At 57.8% G+C, this 18332-nt stretch overlaps 5 protein-coding genes across 5 annotated transcripts; 1 reads left to right on the top strand and 4 right to left on the bottom strand.

Moving 5' to 3' along the window:
- Window positions 1–1212: 1212 nt before the first annotated feature.
- On the bottom strand, window positions 1213–2501 carry BXZ73DRAFT_52421 (putative isomerase YbhE; the record flags this gene model as incomplete). The annotated part of the gene is made up of 5 exons (XM_048020812.1): window positions 1213–1694; window positions 1757–1868; window positions 1927–2076; window positions 2141–2291; window positions 2344–2501. The coding sequence occupies 5 exons, from the start codon at window positions 2499–2501 to the stop codon at window positions 1213–1215; spliced, it is 1053 nt and encodes a 350-aa protein (XP_047874358.1).
- An 838-nt stretch (window positions 2502–3339) lies between these two features.
- Window positions 3340–3910, bottom strand: BXZ73DRAFT_52326 (60S ribosomal protein L24; the record flags this gene model as incomplete). The annotated part of the gene is made up of 3 exons (XM_048020790.1): window positions 3340–3411; window positions 3469–3771; window positions 3833–3910. Coding segments are annotated over 3 exons (453 nt in total), but the record flags the coding sequence as incomplete, so codon positions are not given.
- Window positions 3911–6849: 2939 nt separating this feature from the next.
- BXZ73DRAFT_80238 (uncharacterized protein) lies at window positions 6850–8023 on the bottom strand (the record flags this gene model as incomplete). The annotated part of the gene is made up of 4 exons (XM_048023239.1): window positions 6850–7173; window positions 7215–7287; window positions 7399–7787; window positions 7883–8023. 4 exons carry the CDS (start codon window positions 8021–8023, stop codon window positions 6850–6852), a joined length of 927 nt encoding a protein of 308 aa, XP_047874356.1.
- Window positions 8024–11498: 3475 nt separating this feature from the next.
- BXZ73DRAFT_92018 (MFS general substrate transporter) lies at window positions 11499–13356 on the bottom strand (the record flags this gene model as incomplete). The annotated part of the gene is made up of 7 exons (XM_048026212.1): window positions 11499–11798; window positions 11862–12234; window positions 12308–12400; window positions 12456–12847; window positions 12897–13001; window positions 13060–13262; window positions 13308–13356. The coding sequence occupies 7 exons, from the start codon at window positions 13354–13356 to the stop codon at window positions 11499–11501; spliced, it is 1515 nt and encodes a 504-aa protein (XP_047874355.1).
- A 1296-nt stretch (window positions 13357–14652) lies between these two features.
- Window positions 14653–17582, top strand: BXZ73DRAFT_92017 (microtubule associated protein-domain-containing protein; the record flags this gene model as incomplete). Its single annotated transcript, XM_048026211.1, has 10 exons — window positions 14653–14705; window positions 15058–15421; window positions 15475–15683; window positions 15891–16011; window positions 16038–16458; window positions 16508–16582; window positions 16606–16751; window positions 16815–16894; window positions 17029–17252; window positions 17329–17582. 10 exons carry the CDS (start codon window positions 14653–14655, stop codon window positions 17580–17582), a joined length of 1947 nt encoding a protein of 648 aa, XP_047874354.1.
- Window positions 17583–18332: the final 750 nt, after the last annotated feature.

Genomic DNA, 18332 nt, shown 5'->3' with positions numbered 1-18332 from the left:
AAGGGGGCGTTCAATATTCCTCCAAAGTTTGAGCCTCATCCTTGCGTGCCCTTTCAGTTGCTTGTTCCGCGAGTATCGAATCCACGTCCCACTGTATGCGCGGCAGGTCCAACTTAACGTTCAAGTTGCACACCATCATCATTCCCTCGATGTTCGTACTTTGAAAGATGTGGAGAGACTTGAGCAATTTTTCGGTGACCGCAGAGCGTGATGTCGATGATAAGCTGCTGCTCAGTGCTGAGTCAAGAACTTGTTAGTCTTACAGCCGGAATAAGTCCGCGCCGCAGAGGGAATGCCGAACGAGACGTCGATGAAGTCTGGAAATAAGTCGAAAACGGGTTCTGGCTCCGACTGAGGCTGTTAGTACATGGTCATTGCTGTGCCTTCTCGGCGCGCGGTTCTGCCAGCACAGAGATACCACTGTCCGGCCCGGATATGGCACTGGCGAGTATTCCACTACGTACGTAGTGGATGTTTCACCCACTATTTTTCAGTCTGTCTAGCATGGAGTCAAGAGGGACAAGAGCTAAACGGTCTTAGAGAAGTATTCCCGAAGTCCGGCCGCACCACAACAACTTCCTCCGAGGCGCCGCCGCTAACCCAGCACTGCCCACGTCCGAACCAGCCGCCGTTGTCGTGGTAGTTCGCTCCGTTGACCTTGACGTGAACACTGGGGACCGCGTGCTGATAGATAGGGATCCGTACTTCAACCGCGCTGGGTAGAGTGCTGACGACTTCAGCTACTTCCAAGACCAAGTTTGTCAGTGTGCTGGCCAAGACCAAGATCCTGTGCACTGTGCGCGGCAGGAGAGAGCATCCCAAACAGCGACGTCTCCTTCCCGTCGGTATCCACCGGCTCAGGCGCGGTCCCCCGCGCGCACCTCCGCGCCTGCCAACCCCTGCCCGCAGTACGCGTACTCCTTCAGCTTCGCCTCACTGAGCCTGGTCGGACTGCAGGGCGCCAGAGCAGGAACCCGGATTTCTTCATCTCATCTTCGGGGTCTCGACGACGGCCAGTATAGCCAACAAATGCCTCACCCCTTTGGACGTCAGAACTGCACGCGACGTGTTCGCAGGACAGCGCCAACGCCTGGAGGGTGAGTCCAGCATCAGCCCAGAGGCACAAGAGCGAGATTGGTCTCGAAAGCACGTATCATCTGTACCTAGAAAGGCTGTCTGTACGTCGACGCCCACTCCCTCCCCTTCCCTCTCTCAGTTCAGCCACACAAAGCTCGTCCGCGTCGGGATCTCCGTGTTGCGCACGAGCAGCGTCATGTTCTTGCCCCCATCCGTGCGCTTCAACACCACCGTGCCCCCGTCCCCGGCCACACCGCTCGCGATCAAGAACTCCTTCTCCGGCCCGCCGAGCTGCATCCCGCGGATCTGGTCGAGCCCGGTGAACACCCAGCCGAGGAGCTCGAGCGCGGGCTCGACCCGGAAGATCGCGATCGCGTCCCCGCGCGGGTCCTGCACGCCCGTGTTCCGGTTCGAGACGTAGATGAACGGCTCCGGGAACGAGGGCGACGTCTCGGTGACGAGGATCTCCGCGGCGGCCATCGCGGCGCCGGCGGGCAGCCCGGGCGGGGTGATGTTGAAACTCGCGACGGTGGCCGCGACGGTGCCATTCGGCGCGGGCGGGATTGTCTGCTGCGTGAGGGTGCTCGCGAGCTCGTGGAGGGTGTAGAGCGTGTTGCCTGCAAGGTTAGGGATGTATCAGAGACTAGTTTCCAGGATGCGCGCTATGGGTGACACGCACCCCGGATGGCAATGTGACGAGGGCCACTCCCGGTGGGCTGGTCGATCTGGCCATGGACGACCCAATTGCCCGGAGAGCCCTTTTCGGTGAGACGCCAGACCTTGTCGGCACCCTGGGAGGAGCCCAGTGCCGTTAGCTCAGAACAATGGGAACAACCCGAAGCGACATACCAAGTCCGGGATGAAGACCTCCGAGCCGTACTCGTAGGCCATGTGAGGATGCGAGACAGGTGCATTGAACTTGATGGGCGTGAAGTCGCTAGAAAACTCCAGCGGGTTCCCCTTCACCGTTGGAATGATTTCCCCATTGCCCGAGTTGTACTGCCAGTGAAATACCACGTATGAGCTTCCCCGCGGCGCACGCATTGCAGCAGGCGTTGCGTACGTTCATAATGGCAACCTGGCCCGTCGAGAGCGGCGTCGTGAAGGCGGGGCTATCGCCGTCCGAGCTGATGGTGTCGATGGCGCTGGACAGCTGACCGTTCGCTCCAATAAGGAACGACTGGAGTGCTCCTTGGGTGCCTTCGTTCACGGCACTGCGCCGTGTTAGCACGCGGACCGTCTGGGAAGAGAAGCCGAGTGACGTACTAGAGCACGCTCTTGTTCGTGGGGTGGAGAGCGATCCACGAGGGGTTCGCCCCCGTCGGAGACTGGTTGAGAATGGAGAGGGTGTTGGTGTGCGAGTTGAAGAGGTACGAGACGACGAAGGAGGTGTAGCCCCCGGCGAGGATGGCGAAGTTGACCATGGCGTGAGCCTTTTGACGTGGGCTTGAGAGTCGACCGAATTCGCCAGAGTGTGTAGCGCGAGGTTGGAGCGCACCTTGTGGAGAGGGCCCGGGTCGTCCGCGGACTACGCTGAACGAGAGCTGGCTTTAAGTACCGCGACCGAATTCACGATAAACGGGCTCTCAGATCTAAATACAGTAGCCGAAGGAGAACTGCAACGTGAGTGGTCGGGCCATGTCAGTGAGCCTTTCTAAGCGGGTCACGTTGATGGGACAGCCATCCATCGTGCGTCCATCCGAATGTCCACCGCGCCGACGGGGCCACCAGAAGCACGAGCGGGGCAGGTACGCACATCACATGGGCAGAAACCACGGAGTTCACACCGTCGGGCTTCCGATAGGCAACGCTTAGCCCGGCTGTAGCTTCGACTATGACGTTCATGATGCTTACCGTTATTCCCCCGTCGCCAATCTTGTTTGCAAATGGCGAATCCTTTGACGAATCCGAGACTCTACCGCACTTCAAAGCGGACGAATGCTGGGAGCAGTGAGTGGGCACAGATACCGCTGTGTATAGACGTCAGAACCATCACTATCGATCGCATTATGGGCGCACCTCGGAGGATGAGTCTGGAGAATTCAAGCTGGCTGCCTCTAAAAGTCGAGGATGGATTTAAGACCCTTACTCCTACAAGAACCGTTAGATCACCCGTCGCACATTCTAATACAATGCAAGTCATCGGGCATGCAATAACATAACATCGAGGGGTGGTGGGGGCATGCTAGACCTATACATTTTGTGCGTGGCGAAGAGTCGAAAGCATGTGTCATAAAGTGAGAGGACCGGTGAGAGTACAGTTTAGCGACCGCCCTTGCCACCCTTCATGCCCTGCTTCGATACGCGGGGCTGAGCGGTAGGTGCACGCGCGGGCTGCAAGCAAGATGCATGAGGCCACAAAGCAAGAGGGTAAACTAGGACGAGACTTACCTTCGCAGCCTTCTCCTTCTTGTCCTCCTTGGCCTTCTTCTCGGCCTTCGCCTTCTGGATGGCCGCTGTCCTTTGCTGGGTACGGATAGCCGCGGTCTGGGACCTCCGCGCGGCGATGGTGGCGAGGTCGGCACCGACGATACCGCGCTGATGCTTCACGGTCTTGCGGGAGCGCTTCTTGGCGACTTCCTCCGTGATACCCTTCTTGTGCATGCGGCGGTACACCTGCGTCCAGGCGATCTTACGAGGGTTCTTGCGTTGGAGGAAGAGCGACTCATTCTTGGAGGTGGAGAAGCGGAAGATCTGTACGGAGAACGCCAGCGTGAGGAGGAACGGGAGAAGTTTTGGGAGGATGGTCGCGGACCTTGTTGTCCCCGCGGACGAAGAGACGACCCTTCGAGGGGTAGATACGGTAGCCGGAGAAGGAGTCGATCTCGACCTTCTACACTCCAGAACGGCCCAGTCAAAATCCGCGGATGTGATGAGGGCGTAGACACTCACCATCTGCAATGCAGAAGGGACGGGAGATAGAGAGCGTTAGTCGCTGCAAGCACAAGAGCGATCCGGCATCCGCAACATGTCCGATCCATCCATCCTCTTCCCGTGCCGATTCCACCCCAATTTGACCCTCAAAATGTTCCCAACCATCCCAACTGGCCAATGCTGCAACATCTCGGCCTCCCAGAGCGTAAACAGCGATACTCACCTTGAATTTCGGTGCTTGAGGAGGTTGGTGGACGTAGCGTAGCGTCCCGCTACCCGATTGGGTGTGCCTGTGCCACAATCCAAATGACGCCAAGCAGTACCACGTGGTATGGGCGCCTCTATCCTAACGGTTGAAAGCTCGGGCGCTCATGTAAGTGGTTCGTCACCTGCAAACTGCTTCTATCGTGAAAATCAAAATGATCACGCCCATCTGTCAAGCGCGACATTTTACAGCCCGTGTGAGCAAGATACCCACACGTAATACATAATTGCCCAGTTGAGAGTCAGAGTGAGTGCATATACTCAGCATTCGCTGCCGTGTCACGACATTGAATCGTTCACATACGCAGGCGTTGGTATTCGAATTGGCCTTTCCAAGTGGGGGCCAGGTGCCGTGGAAGATTGCCAAAGAATTACGTGTGGGTGTTTCGAGAGCAATGGAACAGTGCACTGGTGAGTGTAGCGACGCGGTGGCACCCTCGTCTGATCACTGATCTGAGCTTCTAGTCCGAGTCTATGACGTATTGGGAAACAAGTCTAGTGTTGCAGTTTAATCGGGTGTAGCTGCAGACGTGCTATCTCAGTGTCCAAGCGTCTGGAATGGCGGTCAATTGACATGTATCGCAAATGCGCATCTCAACTCTTTCAGGTGGCCAGACATTCATGAGGAATCCTACAGGCAAAAAAATACACGGCATTGACCTCTGTCGCCAATAAGTCCTTCCCTCTCTGGAAATTTCCACCCACTCTCAAGGCCTCTCATCCCTGTACATCTTTATTTACGGACTCGACTTGGATTTAGTGGTGCTAATTTCAGCAGGAACTCCGTTGCGCATTCGACAGCTGTTGATACTCCACTTCCCCATTTCTCTCATGGATAGGCCAGGCTTGAAACTCAGCAATTAAATGGGAACCACACCGATTGTACATTGCATCATCGAGTCACCATGAGGCTAGCCGCGTGGCCCCAGCGTGGTCACTTTGCGCCACCACGCTGCGCTCTGCTCGATGGGATCTCGCCGTTGCACCGGAGATTCAAAGATTGTCAGCCGAGCGGTGCACGACCTTTGCCACACGCCGACCTCATCCCGTGCGCCCGCGAGGTTTGTCCGCGCTTGTCCTCCGCGGGCCCACGCCCACCGTTGACGGAAGATCTCGCCGGCGTTGGTGGGAAGCTCAGGATGGGTTCTCACCACAGGCGCCGACTGCATGCGCCCTGCCCGGTGAGTCTCCGGTCCATGTTACGGACATCTTGATCTCACTCTGCAGAATAATGTCCGCGATGTGCGTGGAATCGAGTGATCAGACAGACCGTCACGACTCGCCTGCGGTCCATGCGTTCCGCGTGTGGTTTTTCTGCATCTCACCTACGACGTTGCCACTCCGGGGGCGTCCGCTATCAAAGCATCTAGGTCGGAGAAGGCTGTCTACACGCAAGCGTCGACCTTGTCGCTGCCACACCAGACGCATGAAGCAACTCCGCCCTCCGCTGACGCAATCCGTGAGCGCGAGGGGCAGTACTCTGCGCCGGCGCGGGCGGAGGTCCCAGACTGGCGCCCATGCTGCGTCGACCACAGGCTGCAAGATGGGCGTAGTAGGGCCCTGCCCACCGCGAAACCCCGCAGCTCCTCTCAAGCCAATCCATTCTCACCTGGCCTGACGAACACCCACGACACTCGCTCACCGAGCCATTTCACCCCACCTCAACAAAGCCGATTTCACCGCGCGAGCGCGAGCGGGGCCGTCGTACCACCCTCGTGCGCGCCGCCTCCCCGCCCTCCTGCCCCCATCGCCCCTGCAGCGCCAGGATAGGCTAGGCTCGGCACCGACAGTCATTCCTGCACACTCATGCGGTCGCGCGTCGGGGCCTGCGGCACGCGGACGATCAAGCCTCGCCGCGCCCCGGTCGCATGCGGCATCGGCCTCTCGACGTCGAGACTCGAGACTCAACCCGCGCGCGGCAAGCGCGGTGCCTAGCGCGGCCGTCGATCGCACCACTCGACGTCCTGGCGCGCGACCAGAGCTTCTCGCCGCCGGCCCCTCGCGCGCGACTGAATGCGGCGCGCGCCCGGTCCGGTGCAACACTGCTAAAAATAAGCCTCGCGGCCCTGCGCGCTCGGGACTCGTGGTCGGCGGAACAAACATACGACAAACGGGGGCGGTCGTTCACGCACGGGCGACTGCAAAGGGATCGGCGCGGCCACGCTATCAACCAGATTTGACGCCGGGCGCGCTCGTCCGCTACTGATTCCGCGCGAACGCCCAAGAAAGTTCACTCTGCTCACGGCGTGAATTTCCTGGGAGTATTATACAGTGGCTCGGACCTCCGCCGACCTTCTGACCGGGACCACATGAAAACATGTAAAGAGAGCGGACCAAGAGTCGGCTGGCGTCAGGAAAGGAGGAGATACAAAATTGCATATATAGCATTCCGTCTAGACTCTACTCAATATGTGGTCGATACATGAGGAACCTAAATTCGTTACACAAGCTACAGAAGACACGCGGGCACGGCGCACCCGCCAGAAAATGCCCCATCACGCCGGTAGGAGCGAAACCCGGAGAAGCTCCGTGACCGCAAGAGGGTACGGAACGCGAACCCTGCACCGCAGCTGCATCGCGCCGGCGACGCGCCCCGCTCCACCAGATCCGAGACGTTCGGGATCCGATGTCGGCTCACATCGACTGATACGACGTGTACCACTTCGTGGCCTCGACGGCGCCGTAGAGCACGGCGGTCAGCGTCTGTGAGTGGAAGCTGAGCCGGTAGAACCCGCGGGGCGAGTTCTCGTCGAGGAACCAGACGAGGACGGTCGCGTAGAGGGAGGCGAAGACGATGTACGGGTTGTATGAGTACAGGAAGGTGGTGAAGAGGTGCACGGCGGTGAGGAGGAGCTTGGTGCGGAAGACGGACTTGAGGAGGACGGGGATCGTCGGCACTTGCTTCTCCCAGTCCTCGTGGAAGTCCGCACGTCTGCCATGACCTGCGCGCGCGGGAGGCTTGTTAGGGTTTCCATAGATCAACGGAGGTTGGGGCTTACAGCATGTGCCGCACGGTTGATGGTAGACCACACGATAATCTGTGTGGGGTTCCAGATGTTAGGACCTGCGCGCCTGCAGGCAGGGACCGGGAGAGGATGGAGTTCACAATCGCGAAGGTTCCGCATCTGTACCCGCGTCAGTTCCGGAGTCCAGAACACGCAGAGACGTCAGGCGAAGACGCACCCTCTGATAATACCGATGAGGACCGCTTTCATGCCGGGGATTCTCTTGATCGTAAACGCTGGCTTGTCGCTGGACTTCGGCTTCGGCTTCTGTGCCTCCTCGCTGACGCTCTTCTTGGGCTTCTTTTGGCCGCCGAAAACGAAGAGCTTGAAATCCCAGACGAAGGCAGGGCCGAAAAAGATGGCAACCATCGCCCATGTCCAGGGCGGGGAGACCGCAAGAGCGAGGAGAAGGAGGAGTGCGTTGGAGTACAGGAGCATCTTCGCCTGGCGGAAGATGGAGGTCATCTCGCTGTTGCCTGTCTTGAGTGCGTAGGAGAGCATCGGTGCTTGGTCGAAATAATGGTCCATCCCGATGGCGAGGATGTCTGAGGCGACACAGATGAGTACCTACGACGCAGCAGGGTCGCAAAGGAAAGGGGTGTGGGTGGGCAGTCAGCAAGATGGGCATTGAGGAGGCGCGGTGAGAGAGCATGATAACTCACAGGTCTCCAGTCGATCATGCCGTATATCGAGCGTGACATGAAGGTCGACAGACTAAGACTGCCGACGGAGAGCATGAGAGGGTGAGTGAGGAGCTCATCCCTGAGCTTGCTGGGGGTAATGGGGGCGAACTGCACGGCCATGGGGGGCGTAAGAAGCAGCAAGGACGAGGTTGAACTCGAAGGCGAGGGAGGCGAGCGGACGAGCCGGAGGGATGGCACCCCAGCACAGAGCGAGGGCTTGTATAAATGCATCCCGACGGTTCTGACGCCCCAAGAGTTTGGTGTGCAAGCGAACGCGGACGGCGGCAAGCCCGCGAGCTACCTGTTCGGGACGGTGGATGGGCTTCACGTCATCGTGGGCACGGTGGTATGTGCGTCTGCACCTGCGGGCGGTCGTCTCGCGGTTCGCGGGGCGCGCTCGGCTTCGGAATTGTAAATGCGAAAGGGTTGTGCGCTGACAATTAGGGTTCGAGGCGGGCCGCACTGCGGACGCACCGAGGGTTACAAATGAGCGAGTCGCTGCCGCGCAAGGACGCTGAGAATAGGCCCCCGGTATCACGCAGTGGGCGATGCGTGCGCTCGGCCGTCATGGTGGGCCGAAAAGCTGCAAATAGCGTGAGCGATGAAAGGAAGTCGGACGACCGTAGAACATACCGTCAGCTGGAGGCGTTTTTCGGGTCGTTGCAGATGCATACATCTCGGCTATCACCGCCAGTGCAACGACCCGGAATGGAATGGACGTCGCCCTCAGCTTGCGTCTGGGGGGGTGGACGCCACCGCAACAAGCGGCGACGTCCCCGTGAGAGCGTCAACTAGAAGGCGGGCGATAAGCCACGCCTCGTGGCTCGAGGGCTCGCAGAACGCCAGGACTCCGAGTCGCAGCCCGCGCGCGGCCGGGGTGGTCAACGGCGAGAGGCCAAAGCGTTCAGGAGCAACCGAGCAGGCGTCTGTCTGCCCTCGGAGCGCTGACCGTCCAGCGGAGTGTAAATCAAGATCTGGATGCCTTTACTTCAGTGATTATCAACAGCCACATGCCACCGACCGCACGACTCTCATGCTCATCCCGACCCACATCACATCGTGCAGTCCTCTCGACCGTAGCTTCTGGTCTCTCACTCAAGTTCGCGTCCCATGAGCCTTTCAACGTCTCACGCATTTCCAAGCGATCTGACATGCGTCTAGTATGCACGATCGCTGTTCGGACGGTTGTACCGTCGCCTCCGAAAGCCGATACCTGCCTGTTCACAGGACATCTCACCTTGATCCCCGATCAGTATGGGAGCATCTGTCGTGAACTCTGGCATGGCAGATTAGACTCCTGCCACCTCGTGCAGGAAGTCGCGGCGACAGAACGCGAACGTTGAAAGTTCGAAGGCGCGGACGCCGTCCGCGCATATTCAGGTCGACCTCGATCGCAAGCTTGTCCGTGTAACCTCCGACTGTTCTGGCCTTCCGCGGTCTTCGCGTGGTCTTCTCTTGCCGCCGCCGGTCTGAGTGCGAGCTTGGGCACTGCTGCGGCCCTCGCTCGTCTCGTTTCCCGTTCCTATGGTCGCCAAGCGCGAGCGTAGTGCGCGCGAGCCATGGCAGAATAGCTTGCGTGTGCAATCACTGGTCGGCAGTACGGCCCCGGGCGCTGTACCTGCTAACCTCCATGGACGTGGTCGGGCGCAAACCATGAGCGCGAGAGCAATTCGCTTCAAGGACCGGTGTCTGGTGACTGGGCACTTCGTCGATGCGATACCGAGCGCGTCATGGCTTCTGTGTGCTCGCGTCAGCGATGCGCGAATACAATCCCACTAACAAACCTGACTGCACAGTAACGGTCGCCGTGGCGGTGATACGCCACCGCTTTTTTTTCGGGGCTCGTATCGTGTCGCTAGGAGCACGCGTGGAGGCGATGTGACTCTGTGTTGATGAAACGTCAGCCGAATGTCATCCGGCGCGCGATGTTCATATGTCACCTAGGAGTCACCAACGATGATATAGGAATGACCTAGAATCAAGGCCACGTCCACCGGAGGCTTTGGAATCGCCTCCACGCACCGTCCGGGGGTCCAAATTTGCCGGACTAGCTTCACCGTGCGTAACTTCCAACAGCAGCCTGTGGGATCCACAACCACGTCAAAAAAGGCGACGGCGATAGGAGCATGCCCGCCGGTAGCCGACCTGAGCGCGACGAAGACCTCGTCTCAGTTCTCTTCGGAGGAGGCAACCGAGCGCGGGACCAGAGAGGAGGGATGTGCAGCCTTTAGGCGAGCGCGACAAACGGTGACCCAGCCACGAGCAGGCCGTACGTCATCCACGCGGCTTCCCTGTTAACGTCCGAGCGCGCGGAAGATCCCGTGCGAGTCACGGAGGGGAGCCGTAACCTTTCTTGCATCGAATACGCCGCTTTATCTGCCACGAGCGCGCGCGTGGTTTAATGTTGGTTTAGCGGAGGGCCAGGCAAGCCGGTGGTAGAAGAGACCCGGGGCGCAATGAGGCTGCAGGTTCGTTTAGTTGGATGTGTCCGTTTGTCGCCACTAAACGACCAGCAGATGGACTGCGCAGAATTGCCACGCACCGTAACGAATCAACGCTCAGTGAAGACTCCGCCGGCGATGCAGGGTCCCGAAGTCTAGAGCGGTGGATAAAGCCGAGGAGCAACCACTGCTCTTCTTCCGCAGTTTGGTCGGCCTCGGAGGGGGCGAAAAAGTGCCGTCGATAAGGACGCATGAACGCGGGAGTTTCCTTGAACATTGTCGTCCATCGGGGGAAGGACTGCTGTGAACACGCCGTCCACGAAACCGCCGGCATTGTGTGGCGGTGGCGGCTTCACTGAATGGACAAGAGTGGGCAGAATCGATCCGGAGAGAGGCGTCAACGGTGACTAGATAATTGGCGGACCTCAGGTACTCACTAAACGATCTGCATGCGCAAGCAAGCGGCCCTCCGGACGCGGGGAACGAAGCCTCGCGATTGATCAAGGGCGGACACCACCGGCTTGGGATGTGGAGTTCCCCTTTCAAAAATAACCTTCGAGGTCACCGGGCGAGATTGTGGTAAACCGAAATAGCCGCGGCGTTGGGACGGGGTGTGTGTGTCCACCCCGTCTCATCGACGGTATCCTGGGACATCGCATCACCCACCATTGACGTTCGCTGAAAGAATAGGCGACTGGATTGGGTCTTTCTATCCTGCCATTAGTAAAAGAGGAGATATTACTAGTATGTATGCACGTACCGAAGCAGTCGAGGCATGCTTAGACGAGAAACAGCATCTGACGTCGGCGAAAGATCGTCTCAGTGATCACAGGTCTGGACAAGGCGGCCTGTTTAGACTTTGACGCCCGTCGTGCCGAAGCATAGCTTCAAGCGGAGTTTGTTCGGGTGTCAAATATAATAACCGTTCCTGATAGAGGTTATACAAGCAATGCAAAACTCCGAAAGGAGAACGGAACAACCTTGATCTCTGCCAAGAGAGGTGGCTATATGGAACAAACACCGCACAGCTGCGTACAGCATAGTAATACAACATATCGCCTGCAACGACGCATTGGGAAGGACATGAAATGTAGCGTACATATCCCTGGCCTGAGTACTCAGACGAGTAAGTGACTGGCGGCGGCGACTGTCGATCATTCGACCGGAGTCTTCTTGTCTCCAGTAGCGAGGCCAGCGGGGGCGGCCGAAGTCTCCGGAACTTCGACCTTGGGGGCGTTGCCTTTCTCCTCGTCCTCGTCCTTCTTCTTCCCACCAGAGCGGCGACCAAGGTCGGCCTCTTCGGCGGTGAGCGAGAACAGGAAGCCGACGATGACGAAGGGCAACGTGGCGATCATCATCGTCTCAAACGCCTTGCCGTAGGACTGCGACGCCTTGGTCCGGACGTCAAGGGGCAGCGACTGGATGTTGCTCACCGCCTGGAGCTGATCGATGTACTGCAAACGATGCCCGGATCAGGCCCTCTCTCCCCATCGCAACAACCCGACGGCAGCACGTACCGGCGCGGCCTCCGGGTCGGCCTTCATCTGGTTGAGGAACACGTTCTGGATGATGGACCCCTGCATCGCGATCCCGACGATCCCGCCCAAGCTCTTGCTCCACATCGTCATCGTCGTCACGCTCGCGAGGAGCTCGCGCGAGACCTTGCTCTGCGCCGAGACCGTGTTCGTCTGCGCGATGAAGCCGACCCCGGCGCCGCTGAGGGCGAGGAAGACGTACTCGACCGCGCGCGGGAGCTTGCCGTTGAGCATGATGAGCAGCCCGTTCGCGACAATATTCACGAGCCCGCCCATCCAGAGCCACGGCCGGGTGCGCCCGGTCCAGGACATGATGTACCCGACGAGGGTGGAGAAGATCACGATCGTGCCGACGCTGCGGGGAGGTGTGTCAGACTGCGTGCTTCCCGGCGGTACGGGGTGGCGCCGAGGCGGGGAAGGGGACTCACTAGGGGAGGACCTCGAGACCGGAGACGAGCTGCGAATCACCGCGGACGAGCTGGTAGTAGGACGGGATGTACGCCGAGAGACCATACATGGAACTGCGGGGCGGAGACGGTGAGCGTGAGCGTTTGTGGCGTGGCGGAGAGTACGTACACAGAAGAGAAGAAGTAATTTCCAGTCGACGCAGTGACATTGCGAATCCTGAACATCTGGAGGGGAATGACGGGGTACCGGGGGACGCGCATCTCATAAAAGATGTAGACGGGGATGAGAACAACGCCGACACACAGAAGCGATATGACGATGGGGCTGTTCCACGGGAATGTAGTACCACCCCAAGAGAGGGACAAACAGAGGCTGACAACACAAGCGAAGATGAGGAGGATACCGCCAAAGTCTACGTCCTTGAAAGACACTCCGGGCCGCTTCCTGTTCGGGATCTTCTTGACGAAAAGCAGCAGCACAATAACAGCAGGGGCGGAAAGGATGAGACTGATGTAGAAGCACCAGCGCCAGTTGATCGCGGAGAAGATTCCTCCCAGGACCTGGAAGCAAGTCAGTTATCAATACGTCCTCGTAAATTAGTAGACTTACGGGGCCGAGGACAGTGGCAATGGCCGTCCGTGCATACATGGCGCCGACAAACTTGCCACGGTCTCGGAGGGGTACCATTTGGCTGATAATGATCATACATACGACCTGCAGAGACATCGAGGTCAGTAATTGGAAGGGATGCAGCAGCATGGAAGGTACGTGCCAACAGTCCCGCTGCCCCAATACCTGCTATAGCACGACCACAGCAGAACCAGATGAAGTCGGTAGCGATAGCACAAAAGAGTGTGCCGAGGTCGAAGAAAGCGATGGAGAGGAAGAGCATGAGTCTTGATCCGTACAGGTCGGTTCCACGGCCAAAGATGGGTTGGAACACGGTGGAAGTTAGCAGGTACGCCAACGAAATCCCTGGGACATATCAGTCGCGATCAGCAGGAGTACGAGGGAAGCCACTCACAGCTTTGTGAGGAAGTGCGTTGAACTCAGATGCCACGGTAGGCATGGCTGTGGCGATGATGGTTTGGTCGAGAGAGCCGAGGAAGGCGGCGACAGACAAACTTTCGGATACTCAGGAATGTGCTGAGAGGGATGACAGAATGACTTACGCCACAAAGACCAACTGAATCTCCTTGTTGACAAAGGCTTGTCCTCGGTGGTCACAGTCGGAGGGGTCGCCTCTTGAAACGGCTCCGGCTTCTTGGGATTCTCCGCCGTCGAGAAGGAGGCAGTGTCAGATTTCTCGCCTCTCTCAGTGGCCACCACAGTGCTTGCGCGAGTTAACGCCCTGTCTATATCTTCGACATGATGGAAAGTGCTTGCACGGCTGAACACCCTCTCGATATCGAAGTCATCAGGCTCTATGATACTGGTACGAGTTACAACGGCCTTCATCCCATTGAGTTTTTTGGGCGAATTCTTGAGAGCAAGTTTGGCACACACCTGATGATCGGCCATTAGAGGGGATTTGAGGTACTATATGTGGCTGTGGTCGATATTACGGTGTTGTATGCGTTACGTCGGGTGCCTAGCCTCGGGCGGATGAGTAGAAGAGCGAGCGTAGGATGCGGGGATGCACCAGGGGAAGCCCAAACACATATATGCATCGTACGGACCCCGCGGCATAGCTCAGTCAAGGCGTCAAAATCAGCAGCCGGAAGAGCACGCCGTTGGCAGCCGTGGGCGCCCATCGACCGCGCATTCCGCTGTAATGTGTGAATTGCTTCGGTGGAATGCCACCCTGTAGCACCACTCGACACTTATGCAACTGTGGAACCGACACAGGAAATACAGGGGCCAAATATAATCGAGGTGGGTGAGCTGTTATGCTATTTGTGCTTTGCTTGACGAGGAACTTCGGCGACATGTGACGGCGAACCAGAAGAAAAGGCACATCTTACGATCATGAATGAGCGCACACCGGCGGATTGCAACGAGGGTTTCAAAAGCAGTAGGTGAGCCCGAGTTGCCGCCAAGCTAAGGTGACTTGGCTAACTCACCGAAGCGTACGACAGCGACGAACGGCTTTCGAGTGTGCATAATGAGACCGCGCCATCCGCCGCCAGGGCCTGTGGACTCGTGCTTGCATCTCGGGTTCGATGGGAGGAGCCAGTCAACGTCCATGTGAATCCTCCGCGCTATGTGCACATGCGAAGACGATCGCGGAGCGCCATAGCCGAGGGGTCACTAAGCTCGTATGAGTAGCGATGGCGTTGCAGGGGGTTTATGGATTGGCCTGGTGGTGACAAGGATCATCTTCTTGGGCGTTCCGAACAGGGCGAAGCGCTAGCGCTCATGGCATATGTACTTGACTTTGGATGACACAGGAGGTCAGCGTGACAAGCGCAAGATGAAGTGAGGCAGAGGACACGCACTGTGCCTATATTGCACCTGAGTTTCCGACGGTCGATTAATATTAAACTCGAATTGGCAATCACGATACAGTACTTTACCTGCGCGCCGACGACAATCAATACCCACTAGTATTCCTAGGCCGTTTAAGCCAAAAGTGTCGCTGAAGTGATCCACAGATATCCGCAGAGATTAACTGTGCCGTCATATAGTGGTGGTAGGATGGAAGGTGTTTAGGTGTGGTAAGCGCCTTCAGCTACCGATTGAGCAGCAACGCCATCACGTGACTGCGGCGCGGTTCGCGCCGCGTGCATGTTCGTTTCTATCCTGATTCCTGACCACCTCTTGGCCTCAGCCGCCATGTCTACGACCATAACGTCCTTGCTAAACTCACTACACACACACCTACAATCCCAAACACAACTCTCCCAACCCTCCATGCACAACTCGGCCTTCCCCCCACTGCGCTACATGACGAACTATCAACCCTCCAACAACAGCTCACTCAATGCATTGAGAGCCAGATCGACCACCGGAAAAAGCAGGTCGATGAGTGGATGGAGAAGTGCTCAGCAGTAGAAGGAGAGTGTATGAGATATGGAAGGGCTCTGGGTGGACACATGAAAACGTCGGGGCCGAGTGTTGGGGAGATCAGGAAGGAGCAAGTGCTCCCTCGTCGGTTTGAGATGGTTTCAGAGCACCAGGAAAGACTACGTCAAGTGAGTGAGCTCATGTCTGATTCACTGCAGTTGACTCTAACCTTCGTCTGTAGCAATACCACACGAAACTCGAGCAACTGTTGAATTTGACGGGGAGATTAACTACCCTGGCGAACACTCTTGGCCAAGAGTTCTTTGTCGATGTCATGGAACCAACGTACGCCCCAGGAGAAAACGAGTATGATACGACTTCCTATCGAGACGTGACCCCCGAGCGGTTTTCGCGGTTGGAGAAGGAGCTTGTGAGAGGGAAGGCGAAGTTGTGAGTACCATCCGCGTCTTCTGATGCATCGAACTGACACACGACAGACCAAACGTTTGGGCGTGCTCTTCGCCACCTTTGTTCAGATCGACTGGCTTTACACAGAGCTGGGTATTTCACCACCTTCTCTCAACGACCTTCCTTCCGCCTCTTCCTCGACTCTCGCTCCTCCTCCTATCCCCCGCTCCGACCCTCATGCGGCAATAGCTCTGACCCCTTCCTCAATGCATCCATATCCATGGCCATATCGACGCCCACTCCTCATACGCGAACCCGCCCGATCACCCCACTCCTGTTCTTTTCCGACGCCACTCCCCACCCCACCGAGGTCGACCATCAACGTGTTTTTGCAAGTTCGTTGCTCGGATGGAAGAGTTGGCGGAGGAAGATCTCCCGGAGTCTCATGCCTCGCTGGGTCTTGAAGGTGTCGAACCCACGCAGGCTCTTATGACTTGGGCGGAATCAACACGAGCGGATCTGGAAGACACTAAGAAACGACGTGAAGCGCATATACAAGCTATGTACGACCAGCTGGAGGCGCTTTGGCGGAGACTTGGTGTGGCAGACGCAGATATGGACGCGTTTGTCGAGGCGCAAAGGGGAAGCACTGACGAGACGATCAAGACGTATGAAGAGGAGCTCGAACGCATGTTGGAACTCAAACGCGAACGTATGGGCACTTTCATCGAGAACGCACGAGAGGAGATCATCAAGCTCTGGGACGACCTGTTGGTCGGTGAGGAAGAGCGCGCAGACTTCGCGCCGTTCGCCGATGGTGAGTGTCTGTCGCGGATCTATGCTGCGCTTCTGACCACTCGGGGTAGATGAACACACGGAAGAGCTTCTATGCCTCCACGAACAGGAAATCAAGCGTCTCAAAGAGGAACGACGCCTGAAAGGTCCACTTCTAGGCAGCGTCAAGAAATATTCGACATCTGCGAAGACGAGAAAGAGCTAGCCGCGTCTGCTAGCGACCAGAGCCGACTGCTTGGCCGGGGTCCGCGAGATCCTGGACGTCTCCTGCGTGAAGAGAAGATGCGCAAGCGCGTGACAAAGGAGAAGCCTCGGGTACGTCTCTACTCTCCTAATGCCACGATCGGAACGTTGAGCCTTAATCTTCCCTGCAAACAGCTCGAACAAGACCTTCTCATGTCCATCCCCGCTTGGGAGGCGGAGACGGGTTGCGTTTTCCTTGTCCATGGAGTCGGCATGTACCAACTCCTGCTGGAGACCGTCGGGACGAACGACAAGGAGAACGGGAACAAGCGCGGCGCAAAGGGCCGCGCAGGCTCAGTCCCCCTCGAGCAACGACACCCTCCAACTCAACCAACCACTTCGCGCCCAGCGGCAGGTCCGGAACCGTCACCCCAGCAGTTCGCCCAGCGTCGAGCATGGCGAGCTCGCATTCCGTGCCCAACAAGCGACCACGTCTCGCTGATTCAACTTCGAGTGTTCCTCCTGTCCCCACTCGCGCACCACTAGGCAGTAGCCGTGGTCCCATCGTGAACCGATCTGCGTCTCCAACGAAGATCCCGCACCCAGGCAAGACCACCAGCTCTTCCCTCCCTCGTCCAGTTCCTCTCGCTATGCCTGTCCGAACCTGGTTCTCAACATCACGCACTGGGCCACGGCCGTGTTCCATCAGCTCAGCAGCTGGGGTCAAGCGGGCATTCGTACGGAGGCTATCATGCCGCACAGCGCGCAACGTCCTACGGAGCCTCGTCTACGTACCGTGGTCCTGGCGCTACGGCCGCCGTGGCGAAAAAAGCATCCCGTGCACGGCGGGAGAGCTTCAAGCCGCGTCCTAGTGTCGACGAGAACTGGGCGGTAGATGCGGACGTTGGGCGCTGGCGGGCAGGGCTCGTTGGGGTGTCCGTCAAGGAGGAAGATGAGTACTAGGAGTGCTGGGCACTCCCCGTCGTCTCCATGTCAGGTGGAGACGGCCCCTGCGATGACTTATGCGAACACGTCTATCTAACTCCGACTATGCTGTATGTTTATCTCTTTTGACTTTCGCACTCCACGTTGAGCCAGAGCTACATGTTTGCTGCTACGACAGCGATTTAGCCTGGTTATGAACGCCCTTCTCTGTTGATGTGTACTAGTAGCTTTTGATAATACTACGGAACATGAAGTTGCGGAAGCTGGGTCGTGCGAGTGCAGCATTGCTAGTTTGGAATGCAAAGTGACTGTTCCAGTTCAACGCTTGGCAACGCGTCTTCCGACCAAGCAAGTGATGGACGTCCTCTAGCATGAGAATATGTGTCATAATGTGCTGCGGCTTCCGAGAACACCGCGCGAACTTGGAGGGCAACTGTTCGCGAACGTGCACGCGCAGGTTACCTCATGTACGGGGGCAGCTTTTCGAAGCGGTTCGGTGGACGCGGGGGAACTTTAAATTTACTTGTCAGCTACATAGCCTACGCCTCCTGAATGCAGATTGGCGGGGCAGACGCACTCAGAGGCCATTCCAAGAACGCTGTCCAGGGGCAATCCAATGCGGTGAGAGGCAACAACACGCGACGTACCGAGACGCCGCAAACACCGCTCGCCTTCAATATTTCGCACCGGTGAAACGCCGCGACTCGGACCGGCGCTGGAAGGGATAGCCACAGACGCGTGGCGCTAGACCAATTACAGCACTGAGCT

This window comes from Epithele typhae (genome assembly GCF_022376455.1).
Source record: "Epithele typhae strain CBS 203.58 chromosome Unknown BXZ73scaffold_56, whole genome shotgun sequence".
NCBI lineage: Eukaryota > Fungi > Basidiomycota > Agaricomycetes > Polyporales > Epitheliaceae > Epithele > Epithele typhae.
Note: the sequence above shows the minus strand (reverse complement) of the source record. Positions and strands in the feature narration are given on the sequence as shown.